This window comes from Entelurus aequoreus, linkage group LG25 (assembly GCF_033978785.1).
Source record: "Entelurus aequoreus isolate RoL-2023_Sb linkage group LG25, RoL_Eaeq_v1.1, whole genome shotgun sequence".
Taxonomy (NCBI): domain Eukaryota; kingdom Metazoa; phylum Chordata; class Actinopteri; order Syngnathiformes; family Syngnathidae; genus Entelurus; species Entelurus aequoreus.
In genome coordinates, this window is record NC_084755.1 from 33,359,463 (window position 1) to 33,384,814 (window position 25,352).

The 25,352-nt window shown below is 37.4% G+C and overlaps 1 protein-coding gene across 1 annotated transcript in view; it reads left to right on the forward strand.

Moving 5' to 3' along the window:
- The window catches only part of LOC133642608 (retinoic acid receptor alpha-A-like), a 71,315-nt gene extending 60,505 nt beyond the window's left edge, over window positions 1-10,810 (forward strand). Inside the window, exon 9 of the mRNA XM_062036898.1 lies at window positions 3,620-10,810. Within this exon, the coding sequence (XP_061892882.1) occupies window positions 3,620-3,861 (242 nt within the window). The 3' untranslated portion in view covers window positions 3,862-10,810. The remainder of the gene's footprint in view (window positions 1-3,619) is intronic.
- Window positions 10,811-25,352: the final 14,542 nt, after the last annotated feature.

Here is a 25,352-nt window from a genome sequence, read left to right on the forward strand (position 1 = left end):
GTATTTATAAATGGTTGATTTATATAGGCTACTAGCCTACATAAATCAACCATTTATAAAAAGAATAAACCTTGTCAAATGATATAAACCCATTTGTTAACTACAAATATTATTACCAAGGCTTAGGTCAGGCTGATTACAAAAATAAATACAAATATAATGCAAAAGAAGGGACTCAGAAAAACTGATTTAAAAAAGTATATATTGTACATACCGTATTTTTCGGACTATAAGTCGCAGTTTTTTTCATAGTTTGGCCGGGGGTGCGACTTATACTCAGGAGCGACTTATGTGTGAAATTATTAACACATTACCGTAAAATATCAATATTATTTAACTCATTCACGTAAGAGACTAGACGTATAAGATTTCATGGGATTTAGGGATTAGGAGTGACAGATTGTTTGGTAAACGTATAGCATGTTCTATATGTTATAGTTATTTGAATGACTCTTACCATAATATGTCACGTTAACATACCAGGCACGTTCTCAGTTGGTTATTTATGCCTCATATAACGTACACTTATTCAGCCTGTTGTTCACTATTTTTTATTTATTTTAAATTGCCTTTCAAATGTCTATTCTTGGTGTTGGGCTTTATCAAATAAATTTCCCCAAAAAATGCGACTTATATATGTTTTTTCCCTTCTTTATTATGCATTTTCGGCCGGAGCGACTTATACTCTGAAAAATACGGTATACATATTACGCAGTGCTAAAATAAATAAATTCTAACTAAATGAATACATAATATCTATAAAATTTAAGTGCAAATGGAATTACAGCTTTTCTATGACTTCCCCTCCAGTTTGTTTGATATTGTCATTACTGCCACAAGTGGTGGAAAAGTGTATTACAAATGAGTACCGCTGCCGCCAACACAAACCACACTTGCGGCCCAACAATGGGCCCCTGCCCTATGATTAAGAAACACTGTCTTAGACTAGCAGACTATACGAAGATTTGATTCGGTGGAGTGTGATTTGACTATGCACCTTTTAGTGGAATCGTTTGGCATTGAGCCCCTTTGCTGGGAGGGAGGCAAGTTGAGTACCCGAGTACTGGGGTGTAATCATGTACTAAAGGTTCTATGTAAAATAAGAAATGAGCACGATAAAGAACGATCACTAAAGTACAGTAGTCGCTTTGCACAAAGCTGAATATGTTGTTCTTATTAGGGTTGTGACTCTTACAACAACTCACGATTCAATTCAATTCTTGAGGGGACGATTTAATAGCGTCCCGGAAGAGTTAGTGCTGCAAGGGGTTCTGGGTATTTGTTCTGTTGTGTTTATGTTGTGTTACAGCGAGGATGTTCTCCCGAAATGTGTGTGTCATTCTTGTTTGGTGTGGGTTCACAGTGTGGCGCATATTTGTAACAGTGTTAAAGTTGTTTATACGGACACCCTCAGTGTGACTTGTATGGCTGTTGACCAAGTATGCGTTGCATTCACTTGTGTGTGTGAAAAGCCGTAGATATTATGTGACTGGGCCGGCACGCAAAGGCAGTGCCTTTAAGGTTTATTGGCGCTCTGTACCTCTCCCTACGTCCGTGTACACAGCGGCGTTTTAAAAAGTCATACATTTTACTTTTTGAAACCGATACAGATAATTTTTAAACCGATACCGATAATTTCCGATATTACATTTTAAATCATTTATCGCCTGATAATATCGGCAGTCCGATATTATCGGACATCCCTATTCCTGACAAAATAAATGGACAAAAATCAAATAGCTATCGTAGAGGATGCTGGTACTCTGGTCCATAGCTTTGAGGAAATGTGGCCCCCAAAACAATTTAGCTGAATATCCCTGCTCTAAAGTGTTTGTTTTGCTACGTATTCACTTTTGATCATTGTTTCCACCAATAGAATCATTTCTTTGTGTACAAATCTCACAGTTTTGATTGTTGTTTTTAAATGGAAGTATGTAGGCTTTAATATACTTATTTTTACCCACTCTTTCTATCAAATCCTTTCCAATGGAAACAATCATGTATTCAGGCTATGACATGAATCTTAAGATACCGCATATTTAAATATCATGGAAAAAAATATAATTGTTGTAATCACATCAGATCAGTTTGCGGGGTTTATTGCATTTTGTTCATTTGAATCCAGAACACCTGCTGTGTTTAGTTAAATGTTCCCTCGTTTATCCTTAATTTGACTGTAATAGTTGCTCAGGTTGTTAAAGGCCTACTGAAAGCCACTACTACCGACCACGCAGTCCGATAGTTTATATATCAATGATGAAATCTTAACATTGCAACACATGCCAATACGGCCGGGTTAACTTATAAAGTGCAATTTTAAGTTTCCCGCTAAACTTCCGGTTGAAAACATCTATGTATGATGACGTATGCGAGTGACGTCAATAGTTAACCGGAAGTATTCGGACACCATTGAATCCAATACAAAAACGCTCTGTTTTCATCTCAAAATTCCACAGTATTCTGGACATCTGTGTTGGTGAATCTTTTGCAATTTGTTTAATGAACAATGAAGACTGCAAAGAAGAAAGTTGGAGGTGGGATCGGTGTATTAGCGGCTGGCTGCAGCAACACAACCAGGAGGACTTTGACTTAGATAGCAGACGCGCTATCCGACGCTAGCCGCCGACCGCACAAATGATCGGGTGAAGTCCTTCGTCCTTCCGTCGATCGCTGGAACGCAGCTGAGCATGGGTGTTGATGAGCAGATGAGGGCTGGCTGGCGTAGGTGGAGCGCTAATGTTTTTATCATAGCTCTGTGAGGTCCCGTTGCTAAGTTAGCTTCAATGGCGTCGTTAGCAACAGCATTGTTAAGCTTCGCCAAGCTGGAAAGCATTAACCGTGTATTTACATGTCCAGGGTTTAATAGTATTGTTGATTTTCTGTCTATCCTTCCAGTCAGGGGTTTATTTCTTTTGTTTGTATCTGCATTTAAGCACGATGCTATCACGTTAGCTCCGTAGCTAAAGAGCTTCGCCGATGTATTGTCGTGGAGATAAAAGTCACTGTGAATGTCCATTTCGCGATCTCGACTCTCATTTTCAAGAGGATATAGTATCCGAGGTGGTTTAAAATACAAATCCGTGATCCACAATAGAAAAGGGAGAAAGTGTGGAATCCAATGAACTCTTGTACCTAAGTTACGGTCAGAGCGAAAAAAGATACGTCCTGCACTGCACTCTAGTCCTTCACTCTCACGTGCCTCATCCACAAATCTTTCATCCTTGCTCAAATTAATGGGGTAATCGTCGCTTTCTCGGTCCGAATCGCTCTCGGTGCTGGTGTAAACAATGGGGAAATGGGAGGAGCCCTTCAACCTGTGACGTCACGCTACTTCCGGTACAGGCAAGGCTTTTTTTATCAGCGACCAAAAGTTGCGAACTTTATCGTCGATGTTCTCTACTAAATCCTTTCAGCAAAAATATGGCAATATCGCGAAATGATCAAGTATGACACATGGAATGGATCTGCTATCCCCGTTTAAATTTTTTAAAAATAATTTCAGTAGGCCTTTAAGCCTCGGAGGAATGCTCTGCTCTGTGAAAGATTAGAATGTTGATACGCTGGATGTGTGAAGTTAGGCACATACTGTGACCGCTCTTTCCACACTCGTGTCTCTTAGGCGCAGAGCGAGTGATCACGCTGAAAATGGAGATACCGGGTTCCATGCCGCCACTCATCCAGGAGATGCTGGAGAACTCTGAGGGACTGGAAGGCCAAGGCGCCGCGGGAGGAAAAGGAAGAGACCGAGTCGCCCGAGAACAGGAAGAGACCGAGCCCCCAAATTCCCCTAACCTGTCCCCGGTCTCAGTCCTCTCTCCCAGCCGCAGTCCGCCATCGAGCTCTGGCTCTTACTCCACCTGAAAGTCCACTCCTAAAGTACCTCCACCTTGCACAGCACTGCACCAACCACACAGCAGACGGAGGTATGTCGCCTGCATTTCGTCAATGGAGGTGTGTGGACAGCATTACTTGGACTGTGTTGAGTTATGGACTTGGCCTTGAATTATGTTCTGGAATTTGGACATTGTTGACGTTTATTTGGTGCATATCACTTTTAAAGGGGAACTGCACTTTTTGGGGGGAATTTTGCCTATCATTCACAATCCCTATGTAAGACAAGAACACATTGTGACAGACTCTTTCCGTCCGGGTTCCACTGAACACCAAAGAGGGACATGACGGCGAGCAGATTGCGACTTTGCTTTATTATTTCAGTAACTCTTCGTCTGTCGGGTCGCTTTTCAGCTCCTCCTCGCTCTGCTTGCTCCGCCGTCTGCTTTTCAGCACCGCTTCGTCTGTCTCTCGTTCTCCGTCGCTCTCGCTCCGCACGTGTTGGTTTCTCTCCTCCTTCTGCTCTCTCGTTTATTCAGTGAGAGGAGATTACTGGATTGTGCCCAGCTGGGCGATCCACGAACCTGACGTTTATTCCGGAGCCGATCCCGGCGCGCCGCTAGTCTGCCGGCCACGCCTCCCCACACACATGTTTTTCTTTTTGTATGCATTCTAAGGCGTAAAATACGGGAGGTATGAGGTGGCTAATAATGCAGCCAATAGGAATGCAATATTCCACCTACAAAGCCCTCTAAAAACATCCAAAAACATCCATTCACATCTCGTGACCTGAATATTAACCAAGTATTAGCGATATTGTTATTATAAGTGCTAACACAGACAAACTATTTTTAGCTTGTGCGGCTACTAGGGGTGTAACGGTACGTGTATTTGTATTGAACCGTTTCGGTGCTCGGGTTCGGTTCGGTTGGGAGGTGTACCGAACGAGTTTCCACACGGACATATTAAGTAGAGTACCGCACGTTGTGTAAACAATGCACACCGAGGCACAACACACGGCATGCTAGCAGCTAACGGGCTACGATAGACTGACCATACGTCCTCTTTTCACCGGACATGTCCTCTTTTGCGGAGCTGTCCGGGCGGAGTTTCTTAAATGCCTCAAATGTCCGGCATTTTGAGTTAGGGTTTCGTGTATTTTCAATGTACCGTATTTTTCGGAGTATAAGTCGCACCGGAGTATAAGACGCACCTGCCGAAAATGCATAATAAAGAAGGAAAAAAACATATATAAGTCGCACTTGAGTATAAGTCGCATTTTTTGGGGAAATGTATTTGATAAAAGCCAACACCAAGAATAGACATTTGAAAGGCAATTTAAAATAAATAAAGAATAGTGAACAACAGGCTGAATAAGTGTACGTTATATGAGGCATAAATAACCAACTGAGAACGTGCCTGGTATGTTAACGTAACATATTATGGTAAGAGTCATTCAAATAACTATAACATATAGAACATGCTATACGTTTACCAAACAATCTGTCACTCCTAATCGCTAAATCCCATGAAATCTTATACGTCTCGTCTCTTACGTGAATGAGCTAAATAATATTATTTGATATTTTACGGTAATGTGTTAATAATTTCACACATAAGTCGCTCCTGAGTACAAGTCGCATAAACTGCGACTTATAGTCCAAAAAAATACGGTACATATTTACAAAGTACATATTTAAATATTACATGTTATGACTGGTACTATATTATACTTACAGGTGGTTTTTGGAGCGGTTTATAGGGCGACATTGTTAGCCGCCTTCTGCTAGTGTTTATTTACGATTTAGAATGCATTAAAAAAAGAAAAACATGTGTTCTGTCTCACATAAGGATTGTGAATGATAAGCAAAATTCCAAAAAAGTGCAGTTCCCCTCTAAGCAAATGTTGTAAATTTCATCAAATGTATTTTTATGTTGTTTGGATGTATGAACAAAATATGAGTAATTAATTGGAACCCGTTTTAAGTCGGTCCCCCTTATGTCGAAAACCCACCTGTGTTGACCAGCCCAAGTCCTGGTCCACCAAGTTCTTATTCGTCCACAAACAAGGTGGACCACTTTTATCGACATCAAGTTTGAGATCCAAATTTGTGTTAAAAATGGCTCCATTTTATGTTAGTATTTTCAACCTCATCATTATCGGTTACAAGTGAGCCATTTCACCGAATCGGTGCCATATGCTTGCTGTAACTCTCTAAATAAACTTTAATTTCTGTCCATTTTTCAACTGCTAATCTCTTAATACTAATAATATAATGTTGAGCTAGCGACTTCATTATTGTACAAGCTTGTTTCTTGGCCAAAGATGACTCACTTGAGTAACAGGAGGGAGTTTTAAGAATAGGATTGACAAACACATGTATGGCATTTATGCTGACATTGGTCATTCAACAAAATGTATTTTAAAAACAAGTTACAAATATTTTAGGTAACAGGATTTGTACTGCTACTAAGATTTTAACAGCTCTCCCTCTTGGTGGAAAATGAGTGAATTTACCTTCCTATGGTCTCGGAAGAAGTGTTTTCATGCGCTCTCATCTCATCAACGACTATCGACATAAACCACCCATCTCGATCGGAATGTTTACGTGAAGCATTTTTATTCCTGTTAGGCTTTTAATCCGATTAATTGTGTCCATGTGCACATAGCTAGTGATGCAACTTTCTAAGGATATTCCACATTTTGTAGTGGGTTAGAGTGAAAACACAAAAACACACAAAAAATGTGTCAATAAACAAATGTAGAATACATTTCTGAAGGATTATATTTCACGTACAATCTTCATTTTAGGAAGCGGGGACAGACATGCTATTTTTGTTAGTGTTTAAAGTAAGGAGGTTAATTTACAAAAGTTTCTTTTTTGACACTGAATTTATGTAACTGAAATTTTTGCATTTGAATTTTTCAGCACTGCTTTTTTACATCAAATTATGCTGACAATTTCATTGAAAAGAAATTCAGTGTACAAAAATTAATTGGTAAAAAAATGTATTGTATAAAAATTCAGTGTGTAAAACAAAAATTTAAGAAAATGCAGTGCTCAAAAATTCAGTGCGTGTTTAGAAATTCAGTTTATGAAAATTCAGCGTAAAAAAATTCAGTGTGTAAAACTTCAGTTTGAAAAAAATTCAGTGCATGTGTTTAAAAATTCAGCGTAAAAAAAAAAATTGTGTATAAATTCAATTTAAAACAATTTTGTGCTGAAAAATTCGGTGCGCTTGTTTAAAAAAAAAGTGTATTAAAAATAGTGTATAAAAATTCAGTGTAAAACTTCATTTAAAAAAATTCAGGGCTGAAAAATTCACTGTATGTGTTTAAAAATTCAGCATAAAAGAATTGTGTAAAAATTCAATATAAAACAATTTTTTGCTGAAATATTCAGTGTGTGTTTAAAAAAAATTCAGCGAAAAAATTAAGTGTGTAAAAAACTCCAGTTTAAAAAAATTCTGCGCTGAAAAATTCAGTGCATGTTTAAAATTTCAGCGTAAAAGAATTGCGTGCAAATTTTATTTAAAACAATTTTGTGCTGAAAAATTCAGTGCGTGTGTTTAAAAATAAAGTGTATAAAAAATTGTGAATAAAAATTCAGCGTAAAAAATTCTGTGTAAAACTAAGATTGAAAAAAATGCAGCGCTCAAAAATTCAGTGTGAGTGTTTAAAAATTCAGTGTATGAAAATCCAGCGTAAAAAATTAAGTGTGTAAAACTTCAGTTCAAAAAAATGCAGTGCTGACAAATTCAGTGTGTGTAAAAATAGAGTAAAAAATATTCCGTGTGTAAAAATTCAATTTAAAACAATTTTTTTTGCTGAAAAATTCTGTGTGTTTAAAAATAAAGTATATAAAAATTCAGCGTAAAATAATTCAGTGTGTAAAAATAAAATACAAAAAAATGCAGTGCTCAAAAATTCAGTGTGCGTGTTTAAAAAATTCAATGTATGAAAATTGAGTGTAAAAAAATTGTGTAAAAATTCAGTGCATATGTTTAGAAATTCAGCGTATTAAGAATTCCCCGTAAAAATAAAAAATTGTGTAAAAGTTCAATTTCTTGTTGAAAAATTCAGTGCTTTTGTTTAAAAATAAAGTGTATAAAAATAGTGTATAAAAATTCAGCGTAAAAAATTCTGCATTAAACTAAGATTTAAAAAAATGCAGCGCTCAAAAATTCAGTGTGAGTGTTTAAAAATTCAGTGTATGAAAATCCAGCGTAAAAAATTAAGTGTGTAAAACTTCAGTTTAAAAAAATGCAGTGCTGAAAAATCCTGTGTAAAAATTGAGTAAAAAAAATTCTGTGTGTAAAAATTCAATTTAAAACAATTTCGTGCTGAAAAATTCTGTGTTAAAAAAATTAAGTGTATAAAAATTCAGCGTAAAATAATTCAGTGTGTATGAATAAAATTTTTAAAAATGCAGTGCTCAAAAATTCAGTGTGCGTGTCTAAAAAATTTAATGTATGAAAATTGAGTGTAAAAAAAATTGTGTAAAAATTCAGTGCATATGTTTAAAATTCAGCGTATTAAGAATTCACCGTAAAAATAAAAAATTGTGTAAAAGTTCAATTTCTTGTTGAAAAATTCAGTGCTTTTGTTTAAAAATAAAGTGTATAAAAATAGTGTATAAAAATTCAGCGTAAAAAATTCTGTATTAAACTAAGATTCAAAAAAATGCAGCGCTCAAAAATTCAGTGTGAGTGTTTAAAAATTCAGTGTATGAAAATCCAGCGTAAAAAATTAAGTGTGTAAAACTTCAGTTTAAAAAAATGCAGTGCTGAAAAATCCTGTGTAAAAATTGAGTAAAAAAAAATCTGTGTGTAAAAATTCAATTTAAAACAATTTCATGCTGAAAAATTCTGTGTTAAAAAATAAAGTGTATAAAAATTCAGCGTAAAATAATTCAGTGTGTATGAATAAAATTTTTAAAAATGCAGTGCTCAAAAATTCAGTGTGCGTGTCTAAAAATTTAATGTATGAAAATTGAGTGTAAAAAAAATGGTGTAAAAATTCAGTGCATATGTTTAAAATTCAGCGTATTAAGAATTCACCGTAAAAATAAAAAATTGTGTAAAAGTTCAATTTCTTGTTGAAAAATTCAGTGCTTTTGTTTAAAAATAAAGTGTATAAAAATAGTGTATAAAAATTCAGCGTAAAAAATTCTGTATTAAACTAAGATTTTTTTAAAATGCAGCGCTCAAAAATTCAGTGTGAGTGTTTAAAAATTCAGTGTATGAAAATCCAGCGTAAAAAATTAAGTGTGTAAAACTTCAGTATAAAAAAATGCAGTGCTGAAAAATCATGTGTAAAAATTGAGTAAAAAAAATTCTGTGTGTAAAAATTCAATTTAAAACAATTTCGTGCTGAAAAATTCTGTGTGTTAAAAAAATTAAGTGTATAAAAATTCAGCGTAAAATAATTCAGTGTGTATGAAAAAAATTAAAAAAAATTCAGTGTGCGTGTCTAAAAATTTAATGTATGAAAATTGAGTGTAAAAAAAATTGTGTAAAAATTCAGTGCATATGTTTAAAAATTCAGCGTATTAAGAATTCACCGTAAAAAAAAAAATTGTGTAAAAGTTCAATTTCTTGTTGAAAAATTCAGTGCTTTTGTTTAAAAATAAAGTGTATAAAAATTCAGTGCTGAAAAAGTGGCTCCTTCAAAAAGCAAGACTCACTTCCAGTAAATTAAGACCGAAGCAATGGATCCTGTCTCAGAACCATCAGGTGCCAAGTTTGAAGTCATGTGAACAGCATAAAAAAGTCAGTTAATTGGGTTACCTGGGCATAATAGAACATCATTAACACTTCAATACTGGATCTTTTCAAACTATAAAAATTATTCTAATGGTTAAAATCGGCACTATACACTGACATTTTTTTCCAATGGATTTTTAAACACACGCATTTTACTAAAAAAAATTATTCAATGAAATTGTCAGCATAATTTAATGTAAATAAAAATTTTACAAAATTAAAACGCAAAAAACTCAGTTACATACATCCAGTGTCAAAAAAGCTTTTGTAATAGACACAAATTAACCTCCATATTAAAGTAGTTTATAATAATATTTTGAATATTATTTATTAAATAGGCAATCATTTCAATGTGCAGGTAAAAAATATTTTATCGTTACTTTATTCTTTACACTAAAGGAACCGTTTGGGTGGAATGGCCAAACTGTCGTCCCGACTTGCGAGCAGTGACTTCCTGTTCAGTGCGAAGTAAGCCTCAAATTAAAAAGCATGGCATTTTTATCCTGAATCTTACCACATCTACGAACCAAATGCACCCTTTTATTTTCTGATATTGTCATCCACTGGAAAGAAAGATTTGCGCATGCACGAAATGTCAACACAAACGGGCTGATGAAGGATTATCTCCCCGTGTAGACGATAACCCTTTTATGCATTTCCTCTGATGAAAAGCCATGTGCGTTATGCAAAATCCATATGTGTGTATATATATATATTGTAAGTACAAGATGCTGTGACAGACTGACTGTGATAGAAGATATTTTCCTAAATCAACATTGTCTCCCCAAAGTAACACTGCCGAGAGTTCTTCCAAGGATAGACACACAACCTCCCTGTATCGCACACACGCTGTGGAAAAATCTATTTTCCAGGTTCACAAAAATGGAAAAAAAAAAGCTGATCCTGTAAGACTTTGTAGAGTAGCATATGTTGGAAAGCTACACAGGTCATGACCGATACTGCGAGTGCATGTCTTACACATCTGAAAATGAAGCGTATCGTTTGTGTATCGCACTGCCTCACTTTGATACTGCCTGGTACAGATCTTTATACAATCCCAGGGTTTTCCCTACTAAAGGGCACCTGTTATTACCCGCTACACACGGCAATATTATCTGCTATAAGGAATGCATGATTCACTTTTTGTAAATATATCTTACACTGTACTGTCTCTTTAAACTCCTCCTTCAAAAATAAACCTTGTTTTTTGTTAGTGCTCTGTTCAAAAAGGTCTGTAGGAAACCCGACACAATGCATAAGAAGGTTGCTAAAAATGTAAACATTCATTCATTCATTTTCATTTATTTATTTATTTCAGGCAATGACATTAAAAAAAAAAGTACAAAATTGACAACACATAATAATATAAATTAATATAGTGCAAAAGGTAATGTATAGTACAGGGGTGTCCAAACTTTTTCCACTGAGGGCCGCACACTGAAAAATCAAAGCTAGCAGGGGCCATTTTAATATTTTTTTATTTTAAAAACCAATGCAATATATGTATAAAAAATATACATTAAGGCCTCCACTCAGGCTTGATCCCGGGGAGCCCAAAGGGTTTTGGTCCAAAAAATATTTAAAATGTGTCATTATTCAGTATTATTATCTCTAGATCAGGGGTCGGCAACCCGCGGCTCTAGAGCCGCATGCGGCTCTTTAGCGCCGCCCTAGTGGCTCTCTGGAGCTTTTTCATAAATGTATGAAAAATTGAAAAAGATGAGGGGAAAAAAATATATTTTTGGTTTTAATATGGTTTCCGTAGGAGAACAAACATGACACAAACCTCCCTAATTGTTATAAATCACACTGTTTATATTAAACATGCTTCACTGATTCGAGTATTTGGCGAGCACCGTTTTGTCCTACTAATTTTGGCGGTCCTTGAACTCACCGTAGTTTGTTTACATGTATAACTTTCTCCGACTTTCTAGGACGTGTTTTATGCCACTTCTTTTTCTGTCTCATTTTGTCCACCAAACTTTTAATGTTGTGCGTGAATGCACAAAGGTGAGTTTTGTTGATGTTATTGACTTGTGTGGAGTGCTAATCAGACATATTTGGTCACTGCATGACTGCAAGCTAATCGATGCTAACATGCTATTTAGGCTATCTATATGTACATATTGCATCATTATGCCTCATTTGTAGCTATATTTGAGGTCATTTAGTTTCCTTTAAGTCATATTAATTCAATTTATATCTCATGACACACTATCTGTATGTTATATGGCTTTTAACTTTTTGCGGCTCCAGACAGATTTGTTTTTGTATTTTTGGTCCAATATGGCTCTTTCAACATTTTGGGTTGCCGACCCCTGCTCTAGATCAACATTAGGTCTATCTGTCAATATAACGTTTTTAAAGATTTAAGTCGTATGCTCTTTTTGTCAAAGAAAACCCTGTTTTTTTTCTGGAAAAAAACACAAAATATGCAATATTTTCACCCAATAAAATTTTTAAGAGGAATATTTCAGATTATATAATAATTGGAGCCTTAAAAAGGTCAATAACTCATAACACCATTGATTTTAATTCATTATTATTTTTTGAGCAATGACACTTAAAAACTAATCACACTAAAATTATTGGGGAACCAAAAGGGTCCTACTCATTAAAGTGTTAAAAAATAAATTATACATTTTTTTTTACTGTTTAATTTTAACACAATATTCTCGAGATCAACTTCAGATCTATCCATCAAGTATACGTTGTATTGTTGTTTATGTTTTTTGTTTGTTCGTTTTAGGCCCTTCTTTAAAAAAAAAAAAGCTAAATTTTTTATATGGCAAACACAAAATATGCAACATTTCCCCAAAAAAATATCTCAAAGTGCAATATTTAATGTGACGTAATTGGAGCCTTGGATAGGTCAATAATTCATAATAACATTGATTTTCATTCATTATTATTTTTTAAAGAAAGAAACAGCCTGCATGGCAGCTTTGTGTTATTAGAGTAAACATTGCAACATTTTCTTGTTACATTTTACCTGTTTGGTCTTTCATACCACTTTTTATGTTTTTAATTTTTTTTAATCGTATTTTAAAATGGGCCGTGGGGCCATTAAAAAATTACCTGCGGGCCGCACTTTGGACATCCCTGGTATAGTATGTAATGCATGATTGTCCAGTTTTGCCTGAAAGGGAGTGGGAAGAAGATATTTTATTTAATCCCACCCCCAGTTCTCCATTCAGTGATTATTCACATGAGTTTCACTCTTACTTTGTTGAAGGATTATAATACAGATGTTGTATCATAGTGGCATTACCACAGGTAACAATAATTAGTACACTGTAACAATCATTTGTATCAACAATGTAGGAATAATGAATATACCAACAATGGTAATAGACAACATTGCAATAATGGTAATAGACAACATAGCAATAATGGTAAGGAAACATTGAGCACATGTTAACACTTTTGAGACAGAATTCAACAGCAGGTCAAATTAAAGACCCTCGTCTCTATATTTGAACCAGACCCCATGTTTGTATAATAGTTTAAATCCATTAATAGTTTGGCATTGCTTGTGTTGTAAGTCCAGTTTGTTCCATAGTTTTACTCCGCATAGAGACACACAAAAACGTTTACGGGTTGTTTGAGCTCTCGGCAATAAGAAATATCCAAAGCCTCTCAAGTTATGAGCCTGCACTCGTCTTATAAAAAAAACGTTGTAGATTAGGCAGCAATAATTTGTTAAATGCTTTATATAAGATTATTAATGTATTATATTTAACAAGGTCATCAAATTTGAGCAACTTTGATTGCATAAACAGATTATGAGTATGTTCTAAATAACCAACGTTGTGAATGATCCGCACTGCTCTTTTCTGTAATATGATCAGAGGATGAATTGTGTTGTGGTAAGTATTCCCCCATACTTCAACACAGTATGTAAGGTATGGCAGTATAGAGTACGGAGTGCACTTTCATTGAGGTATAGTTTTGCTTTTGTTTATAATTGAGAGGCTTTTGGAGATTTTTGTTTGAATGTGTCTGACCTGAGGTTTCCATGATAGTTTACTATCAATTATTACTCCCAAAAATTATTAAAATTATTACTCTCATTTACGATTTCAATTTGGGTACCCATCAATACTTATTTTCTGTTCATTAACCCAAAACATATTTTATAGAGAATATGTCGTTTTACATGCAATGAAAAATACATATAGATGCTGAATGAAATGGATAAAAATACAAGTTATGTATTGAATTCACTGGTGTTTCTCATCTTCTTTATCAAAGTACTGGCGCACACATTTTCCTTAGCCACATGAGGGCTTAATTTGCAGTCGTGCTCAATAAAAAAAAGCACAGAATGAGTCACAGAGGAGTGGGATTTATTTTTTTGCAGATTGATATACGGGCATTGATTGATTGAGACTTGTATTAGTAGATTGCACAGTACAGTACATATTCCGTACAATTGACCACTAAATGGTAACACCCCAATAAGTTTTTCATTTTGTTTAAGTCGGGGTCCACGTTAATCAATTCATGGTAAAACCATGAATTCATGGCCAACTACTGTGATGTATCAATTTAGGAGTATTTTGAGCCCCATCTGGTCTTACTCGCTTGCAATAGCTTAAGAGTTTTGAATATCTTAAAATGTGTTTCCAGCTTTCCAAATTTGACTATGTAGAGTGGTGCTTTCCATCATTTTCAGCAGACTGCATTACAACATGATTAACCAACCCCCCTCTTCCTCCTACACGGGATCCACCCAGGAATGGGGCCATATGATTTATTTCCCTTCTGTAGCTGCCTGCCCCCACTATACATGAAGTACTGGTCTTGTGAGTATAAACCTTTTCTACTTGTTGGTGTGTTTGGGATCTGCATAGAACTAAAAAGTGCGTCCTGAAGAGACGGCCAGAATGCGGTTCAAAAACATAACATTTTGACCAAAGAACCACCATTACATGTTATGTAGACCACAAGGAAGTGTTTTTGTGTAGAAAATCATAAAATGACCCCTTTTCGTCGTAATGAATTATTATGACCAGTAGATGTCGCCAAAACCCCAAAGAACACTCTACTTTAAAGGCCTGAGTCTGCCACAAGATTAGTGTGTTCATACCTTCCATTGTTTTCTGAGTTGCTTCACCTGATCTAAAAAAAATACATGTGTTTATTTATATCAGACGCACCGGACTATAAGTTGCATATACCATTCAATGTTTGTTTATACAGCGCTAAATCACAAGTGTCTCAAAGGGCTGCACAAGCCACAACGACACCCTCGGTTCAGAGCCCACATAAGGGCAAGGAAAAACTCAACAACCCAGTGGGATTTCAATGTGAATGACTATGAGAAACCTTGGAGAGGACCGCAGATGTGTGAGAGTCCAGTCCATAGTGGATCTAACATAATATTGTGAGAGTCCAGTCCATAGTGGATCTAACATAGTAGTGTGAGAGTCCAGTCCATAGTGGATCTAACATAATATTGTGAGAGTCCAGTCCATAGTGGATCTAACATAGTAGTGTGAGAGTCCAGTCCATAGTGGATCTAACATAATATTGTGAGAGTCCAGTCCATAGTGGATCTAACATAGTAGTGTGAGAGTCCAGTCCATAGTGGATCTAACATAATATTGTGAGAGTCCAGTCCATAGTGGATCTAACATAGTAGTGTGAGAGTCCAGTCCATAGTGGATCTAACATAATATTGTGAGAGTCCAGTCCATAGTGGATCTAACATAGTAGTGTGAGAGTCCAGTCCATAGTGGATCTGAAATAATATTGTGAGAGTCCAGTCCATAGTGGATCTAACATAATAGTGTGAGAGTCCAGTCCATAGTGGATCTAACATAATATTGTGAGAGTCCAGTCCATAGTGGATCTAACATAATAGTGTGAGAGTCCAGTCCATAGTGGATCTAACATAATAGTGAAGAGTCCAGTCCATAGTGGATCTAACATAATAGTGAGAGTCCAGTCCATAGTGGATCTAACATAATAGTGAGAGTCCAGTCCATAGTGGATCTAACATAATAGTGTTGGAGTCAAGTCCATAGTGGATCTAACATAATAGGGAGAGTCCAGTCCATAGTGGATCTAACATAATAGTGTGAGAGTCAAGTCCATAGCGGATCTAACATAATAGTGAAAGTCCAGTCCATAGTGGATCTAACATAATAGTGAGAGTCCAGTCCATAGTGGATCTAACATAATAGTGAGAGTCCAGTCCATAGTGGATCTAACATAATAGTGAGAGTCCAGTCCATAGTGGATCTAACATAATAGTGAGAGTCCAGTCCATAGTGGATCTAACATAATAGTGTGAGAGTCCAGTCCATAGTGGATCTAACATAATAGCGTGAAAGTCCAGTCCATAGTGGATCTAACATAATAGTGTGAGAGTCCAGTCCATAGTGGATCTAACATAATAGTGTGAAAGTCCAGTCCATAGTGGATCTAACATAATAGTGAAAGTCCAGTCCATAGTGGATCTAACATAATAGTGAGAGTCCAGTCCATAGTGGATCCAACATAATAGTGTGAGAGTCCAGTACATAGTGGATCTAACATAATAGTGAGAGTCCAGTTCGTAGTGGATCTAACATAATAGCGTGAAAGTCCAGTCCATAGTGGATCTAACATAATAGTGTGAGAGTCCAGTCCATAGTGGATCTAACATAATAGCGTGAAAGTCCAGTCCATAGTGGATCTAACATAATAGTGTGAGAGTCCAGTCCATAGTGGATCTAACATAATAGTGTGAAAGTCCAGTCCATAGTGGATCTAACATAATAGTGAAAGTCCAGTCCATAGTGGATCTAACATAATAGTGAGAGTCCAGTTCATAGTGGATCTAACATAATAATGTGAGAGTCAAGTCCATAGCGGATCTAACATAATAGTGTGAGAGTCCAGTCCATAGTGGATCTAACATAATAGTGAGAGTCCAGTCCATAGTGGATCTAACATAATAGTGAGAGTCCAGTCCATAGTGGATCTAACATAATAGTGTGAGAGTCCAGTCCATAGTGGATCTAACATAATAGCGTGAAAGTCCAGTCCATAGTGGATCTAACATAATAGTGTGAGAGTCCAGTCCATAGTGGATCTAACATAATAGTGTGAAAGTCCAGTCCATAGTGGATCTAACATAATAGTGAAAGTCCAGTCCATAGTGGATCTAACATAATAGTGAGAGTCCAGTCCATAGTGGATCCAACATAATAGTGTGAGAGTCCAGTACATAGTGGATCTAACATAATAGTGAGAGTCCAGTTCGTAGTGGATCTAACATAATGGTGAGAGTCCAGTTCATAGTGGATCTAACATAATAGTGTGAGAGTCCAGTCCATAGTGGATCTAACATAATAGTGAAAGTCCAGTCCATAGTGGATCTAACATAATAGTGAGAGTCCAGTCCATAGTGGATCTAACATAATAGTGTCAAAGTCCAGTCCATAGTGGATCTAACATAATAGTGAGAGTCCAGTCCATAGTGGATCCAACATAATAGTGTGAGAGTCCAGTCCATAGTGGATCTAACATAATAGTGTGAGTCCAGTCCATAGTGGATCTAACATAGTAGTGAGAGTCCAGTTCATAGTGGATCTAACATAATAGTGTGAGAGTCCAGTCCATAGTGGATCTAACATAATAGTGAAAGTCCAGTCCATAGTGGATCTAACATAATAGTGAGAGTCCAGTCCATAGTGGATCTAACATAATAGTGTCAAAGTCCAGTCCATAGTGGATCTAACATAATAGTGAGAGTCCAGTCCATAGTGGATCCAACATAATAGTGTGAGAGTCCAGTCCATAGTGGATCTAACATAATAGTGTGAGTCCAGTCCATAGTGGATCTAACATAGTAGTGAGAGTCCAGTTCATAGTGGATCTAACATAATAGTGTGAGAGTCAAGTCCATAGTGGATCTAACATAATAGTGAGAGTCCAGTTCATAGTGGATCTAACATAATAGTGAGAGTCCAGTCCATAGTGGATCTAACATAATAGTGTGAGAGTACAGTCCATAGTGAATCTAACATAATAGTGTGAGAGTCCAGTCCATAGTGGATCTAACATACTAGTGAGAGTCCAGTCCATAGTGGATCTAACATAATAGTGAGAGTCCAGTCCATAGTGGATCTAACATAATAGTGTGAGAGTCCAGTCCATAGTGGATCTAACATAATAGCGTGAAAGTCCAGTCCATAGTGGATCTAACATAATAGTGTGAGAGTCCAGTCCATAGTGGATCTAACATAATAGTGTGAAAGTCCAGTCCATAGTGGATCTAACATAATAGTGAAAGTCCAGTCCATAGTGGATCTAACATAATAGTGAGAGTCCAGTCCATAGTGGATCTAACATAGTAGTGTGAGAGTCCAGTCCATAGTGGATCTAACATAATATTGTGAGAGTCCAGTCCATAGTGGATCTAACATAGTAGTGTGAGAGTCCAGTCCATAGTGGATCTAACATAATATTGTGAGAGTCCAGTCCATAGTGGATCTAACATAGTAGTGTGAGAGTCCAGTCCATAGTGGATCTAACATAATATTGTGAGAGTCCAGTCCATAGTGGATCTAACATAGTAGTGTGAGAGTCCAGTCCATAGTGGATCTAACATAATATTGTGAGAGTCCAGTCCATAGTGGATCTAACATAGTAGTGTGAGAGTCCAGTCCATAGTGGATCTGAAATAATATTGTGAGAGTCCAGTCCATAGTGGATCTAACATAATAGTGTGAGAGTCCAGTCCATAGTGGATCTAACATAATATTGTGAGAGTCCAGTCCATAGTGGATCTAACATAATAGTGTGAGAGTCCAGTCCATAGTGGATCTAACATAATAGTGAAGAGTCCAGTCCATAGTGGATCTAACATAATAGTGAGAGTCCAGTCCATAGTGGATCTAACATAATAGTGAGAGTCCAGTCCATAGTGGATCTAACATAATAGTGTTGGAGTCAAGTCCATAGTGGATCTAACATAATAGGGAGAGTCCAGTCCATAGTGGATCTAACATAATAGTGTGAGAGTCAAGTCCATAGCGGATCTAACATAATAGTGAAAGTCCAGTCCATAGTGGATCTAACATAATAGTGAGAGTCCAGTCCATAGTGGATCTAACATAATAGTGAGAGTCCAGTCCATAGTGGATCTAACATAATAGTGAGAGTCCAGTCCATAGTGGATCTAACATAATAGTGAGAGTCCAGTCCATAGTGGATCTAACATAATAGTGTGAGAGTCCAGTCCATAGTGGATCTAACATAATAGCGTGAAAGTCCAGTCCATAGTGGATCTAACATAATAGTGTGAGAGTCCAGTCCATAGTGGATCTAACATAATAGTGTGAAAGTCCAGTCCATAGTGGATCTAACATAATAGTGAAAGTCCAGTCCATAGTGGATCTAACATAATAGTGAGAGTCCAGTCCATAGTGGATCCAACATAATAGTGTGAGAGTCCAGTACATAGTGGATCTAACATAATAGTGAGAGTCCAGTTCGTAGTGGATCTAACATAATAGCGTGAAAGTCCAGTCCATAGTGGATCTAACATAATAGTGTGAGAGTCCAGTCCATAGTGGATCTAACATAATAGCGTGAAAGTCCAGTCCATAGTGGATCTAACATAATAGTGTGAGAGTCCAGTCCATAGTGGATCTAACATAATAGTGTGAAAGTCCAGTCCATAGTGGATCTAACATAATAGTGAAAGTCCAGTCCATAGTGGATCTAACATAATAGTGAGAGTCCAGTTCATAGTGGATCTAACATAATAATGTGAGAGTCAAGTCCATAGCGGATCTAACATAATAGTGTGAGAGTCCAGTCCATAGTGGATCTAACATAATAGTGAGAGTCCAGTCCATAGTGGATCTAACATAATAGTGAGAGTCCAGTCCATAGTGGATCTAACATAATAGTGTGAGAGTCCAGTCCATAGTGGATCTAACATAATAGCGTGAAAGTCCAGTCCATAGTGGATCTAACATAATAGTGTGAGAGTCCAGTCCATAGTGGATCTAACATAATAGTGTGAAAGTCCAGTCCATAGTGGATCTAACATAATAGTGAAAGTCCAGTCCATAGTGGATCTAACATAATAGTGAGAGTCCAGTCCATAGTGGATCCAACATAATAGTGTGAGAGTCCAGTACATAGTGGATCTAACATAATAGTGAGAGTCCAGTTCGTAGTGGATCTAACATAATGGTGAGAGTCCAGTTCATAGTGGATCTAACATAATAGTGTGAGAGTCCAGTCCATAGTGGATCTAACATAATAGTGAAAGTCCAGTCCATAGTGGATCTAACATAATAGTGAGAGTCCAGTCCATAGTGGATCTAACATAATAGTGTCAAAGTCCAGTCCATAGTGGATCTAACATAATAGTGAGAGTCCAGTCCATAGTGGATCCAACATAATAGTGTGAGAGTCCAGTCCATAGTGGATCTAACATAATAGTGTGAGTCCAGTCCATAGTGGATCTAACATAGTAGTGAGAGTCCAGTTCATAGTGGATCTAACATAATAGTGTGAGAGTCCAGTCCATAGTGGATCTAACATAATAGTGAAAGTCCAGTCCATAGTGGATCTAACATAATAGTGAGAGTCCAGTCCATAGTGGATCTAACATAATAGTGTCAAAGTCCAGTCCATAGTGGATCTAACATAATAGTGAGAGTCCAGTCCATAGTGGATCCAACATAATAGTGTGAGAGTCCAGTCCATAGTGGATCTAACATAATAGTGTGAGTCCAGTCCATAGTGGATCTAACATAGTAGTGAGAGTCCAGTTCATAGTGGATCTAACATAATAGTGTGAGAGTCAAGTCCATAGTGGATCTAACATAATAGTGAGAGTCCAGTTCATAGTGGATCTAACATAATAGTGAGAGTCCAGTCCATAGTGGATCTAACATAATAGTGTGAGAGTACAGTCCATAGTGAATCTAACATAATAGTGTGAGAGTCCAGTCCATAGTGGATCTAACATACTAGTGAGAGTCCAGTCCATAGTGGATCTAACATAATAGTGAGAGTCCAGTCCATAGTGGATCTAACATAATAGTGTGAGAGTCCAGTCCATAGTGGATCTAACATAATAGCGTGAAAGTCCAGTCCATAGTGGATCTAACATAATAGTGTGAGAGTCCAGTCCATAGTGGATCTAACATAATAGTGTGAAAGTCCAGTCCATAGTGGATCTAACATAATAGTGAAAGTCCAGTCCATAGTGGATCTAACATAATAGTGAGAGTCCAGTCCATAGTGGATCTAACATAATAGTGTGAGAGTCCAGTCCATAGTGGATCTAACATAATATTGTGAGAGTCCAGTCCATAGTGGATCTAACATAATAGTGTGAGAGTCCAGTCCATAGTGGATCTAACATAATAGTGAAGAGTCCAGTCCATAGTGGATCTAACATAATAGTGAGAGTCCAGTCCATAGTGGATCTAACATAATAGTGAGAGTCCAGTCCATAGTGGATCTAACATAATAGTGTTGGAGTCAAGTCCATAGTGGATCTAACATAATAGGGAGAGTCCAGTCCATAGTGGATCTAACATAATAGTGTGAGAGTCAAGTCCATAGCGGATCTAACATAATAGTGAAAGTCCAGTCCATAGTGGATCTAACATAATAGTGAGAGTCCAGTCCATAGTGGATCTAACATAATAGTGAGAGTCCAGTCCATAGTGGATCTAACATAATAGTGAGAGTCCAGTCCATAGTGGATCTAACATAATAGTGAGAGTCCAGTCCATAGTGGATCTAACATAATAGTGTGAGAGTCCAGTCCATAGTGGATCTAACATAATAGCGTGAAAGTCCAGTCCATAGTGGATCTAACATAATAGTGTGAGAGTCCAGTCCATAGTGGATCTAACATAATAGTGTGAAAGTCCAGTCCATAGTGGATCTAACATAATAGTGAAAGTCCAGTCCATAGTGGATCTAACATAATAGTGAGAGTCCAGTCCATAGTGGATCCAACATAATAGTGTGAGAGTCCAGTACATAGTGGATCTAACATAATAGTGAGAGTCCAGTTCGTAGTGGATCTAACATAATAGCGTGAAAGTCCAGTCCATAGTGGATCTAACATAATAGTGTGAGAGTCCAGTCCATAGTGGATCTAACATAATAGCGTGAAAGTCCAGTCCATAGTGGATCTAACATAATAGTGTGAGAGTCCAGTCCATAGTGGATCTAACATAATAGTGTGAAAGTCCAGTCCATAGTGGATCTAACATAATAGTGAAAGTCCAGTCCATAGTGGATCTAACATAATAGTGAGAGTCCAGTTCATAGTGGATCTAACATAATAATGTGAGAGTCAAGTCCATAGCGGATCTAACATAATAGTGTGAGAGTCCAGTCCATAGTGGATCTAACATAATAGTGAGAGTCCAGTCCATAGTGGATCTAACATAATAGTGAGAGTCCAGTCCATAGTGGATCTAACATAATAGTGTGAGAGTCCAGTCCATAGTGGATCTAACATAATAGCGTGAAAGTCCAGTCCATAGTGGATCTAACATAATAGTGTGAGAGTCCAGTCCATAGTGGATCTAACATAATAGTGTGAAAGTCCAGTCCATAGTGGATCTAACATAATAGTGAAAGTCCAGTCCATAGTGGATCTAACATAATAGTGAGAGTCCAGTCCATAGTGGATCCAACATAATAGTGTGAGAGTCCAGTACATAGTGGATCTAACATAATAGTGAGAGTCCAGTTCGTAGTGGATCTAACATAATGGTGAGAGTCCAGTTCATAGTGGATCTAACATAATGGTGAGAGTCCAGTCCATAGTGGATCTAACATAATAGTGTGAGAGTCCAGTCCATAGTGGATCTAACATAATAGTGAAAGTCCAGTCCATAGTGGATCTAACATAATAGTGAGAGTCCAGTCCATAGTGGATCTAACATAATAGTGTCAAAGTCCAGTCCATAGTGGATCTAACATAATAGTGAGAGTCCAGTCCATAGTGGATCCAACATAATAGTGTGAGAGTCCAGTCCATAGTGGATCTAACATAATAGTGTGAGTCCAGTCCATAGTGGATCTAACATAGTAGTGAGAGTCCAGTTCATAGTGGATCTAACATAATAGTGTGAGAGTCAAGTCCATAGTGGATCTAACATAATAGTGAGAGTCCAGTTCATAGTGGATCTAACATAATAGTGAGAGTCCAGTCCATAGTGGATCTAACATAATAGTGTGAGAGTACAGTCCATAGTGAATCTAACATAATAGTGTGAGAGTCCAGTCCATAGTGGATCTAACATACTAGTGAGAGTCCAGTTCATAGTGGATCTAACATAATAGTGAGAGTCCAGTCCATAGTGGATCTAACATAATAGTGTGAGAGTCAAGTCCATAGCGGATCTAACATAAGAGTGAAAGTCCAGTCCATAGTGGATCTAACATAATAGTGAGAGTCCAGTCCATAGTGGATCTAACATAATAGTGTTAGAGTCAAGTCCATAGTGGATCTAACATAATAGGGAGAGTCCAGTCCATAGTGGATCTAACATAATAGTGTGAGAGTCCAGTCCATAGTGGATCTAACATAATAGTGAGAGTCCAGTCCATAGTGGATCTAACATAATAGTGAGAGTCCAGTCCATAGTGGATCCAACATAATAGTGTGAGAGTCCAGTCCATAGTGGATCTAACATAATAGTGAAAGTCCAGTCCATAGTGGATCTAACATAATAGTGAGAGTCCAGTCCATAGTGGATCTAACATAATAGTGTGAGAGTCCAGTCCATAGTGGATCTAACATAATAGTGTGAAAGTCCAGTCCATAGTGGATCTAACATAATAGTGAGAGTCCAGTCCATAGTGGATCCAACATAATAGTGTGAGAGTCCAGTCCATAGTGGATCTAACATAATAGTGAAAGTCCAGTCCATAGTGGATCTAACATAATAGTGAGAGTCCAGTCCATAGTGGATCTAACATAATAGTGTGAGAGTCCAGTCCATAGTGGATCTAACATAATAGTGTGAAAGTCCAGTCCATAGTGGATCTAACATAATAGTGAGAGTCCAGTCCATAGTGGATCTAACATAATAGTGTGAAAGTCCAGTCCATAGTGGATCTAACATAATAGTGAGAGTCCAGTCCATAGTGGATCTAACATAATAGTGAGAGTCCAGGCCATAGTGGATCTAACATAATAGTGAGAGTCCAGTCCATAGTGGATCTAACATAATAGTGAGAGTCCAGTCCATAGTGGATCTAACATAATAGTGTGAGAGTCCAGTCCATAGTGGATCTAACATAATATTGTGAGAGTCCAGTCCATAGTAGATCTAACATAATAGTGTGAGAGTCCAGTCCATAGTGGATCTAACATAATAGTGAGAGTCCAGTCCATAGTGGATCTAACATAATAGTGTGAGAGTCCAGTCCATAGTGGATCTAACATAATATTGTGAGAGTCCAGTCCATAGTGGATCTAACATAATAGTGTGAGAGTCCAGTCCATAGTGGATCTAACATAATAGTGAGAGTCCAGTCCATAGTGGATCTAACATAATAGTGTGAAAGTCCAGTCCATAGTGGATCTAACATAATAGTGAGAGTCCAGTCCATAGTGGATCTAACATAATAGTGAGAGTCCAGTCCATAGTGGATCTAACATAATAGTGAGAGTCCAGTCCATAGTGGATCTAACATAATAGTGAGAGTCCAGTCCATAGTGGATCTAACATAATAGTGTGAGAGTCCAGTCCATAGTGGATCTAACATAATATTGTGAGAGTCCAGTCCATAGTGGATCTAACATAATAGTGTGAGAGTCCAGTCCATAGTGGATCTAACATAATATTGTGAGAGTCCAGTCCATAGTGGATCTAACATAATAGTGTGAGAGTCCAGTCCATAGTGGATCTAACATAATAGTGAGAGTCCAGTCCATAGTGGATCTAACATAATAGTGTGAAAGTCCAGTCCATAGTGGATCTAACATAATAGTGAGAGTCCAGTCCATAGTGGATCTAACATAATAGTGAGAGTCCAGTCCATAGTGGATCTAACATAATAGTGAGAGTCCAGTCCATAGTGGATCTAACATAATAGTGAGAGTCCAGTCCATAGTGGATCTAACATAATAGTGTGAGAGTCCAGTCCATAGTGGATCTAACATAATATTGTGAGAGTCCAGTCCATAGTGGATCTAACATAATAGTGTGAGAGTCCAGTCCATAGTGGATCTAACATAATATTGTGAGAGTCCAGTCCATAGTGGATCTAACATAATAGTGTGAGAGTCCAGTCCATAGTGGATCTAACATAATAGTGAGTCGGCCAGCAAGAGACCATCCCGAGCGGAGACGGGTCAGCAGCGCAGAGATGTCCCCAACCGATGCACAGGCGAGCGGTCCACCCCGGGTCCTGACTCTGGACAGCCAGCACTTCATCCATGGCCACCGGACCTGTGTCCCCCCCCCCCACCCCCCCTCCACAAGGGAGAGGGGGGCAGAGAAGAAACGGCAGATCAACTGGTCTAAAAAGGGGGTCTATTTAAAGGCTAGAGTATACAAATGAGTTTTAAGATGGGACTTAAATGCTTCTACTGAGGTAGCATCTCTAACTGTTGCTGCTAGAACATTCCATAGTACTGGAGCCCCAATAGAAAACGCTCTATAGCCCGCAGACTTTCTTTGGGCTCTGGGAATCACTTATAAGCCGGAGTTCTTTGAACGCAGATTTGATATGATATGGTACAACACAATGGGCAAGAT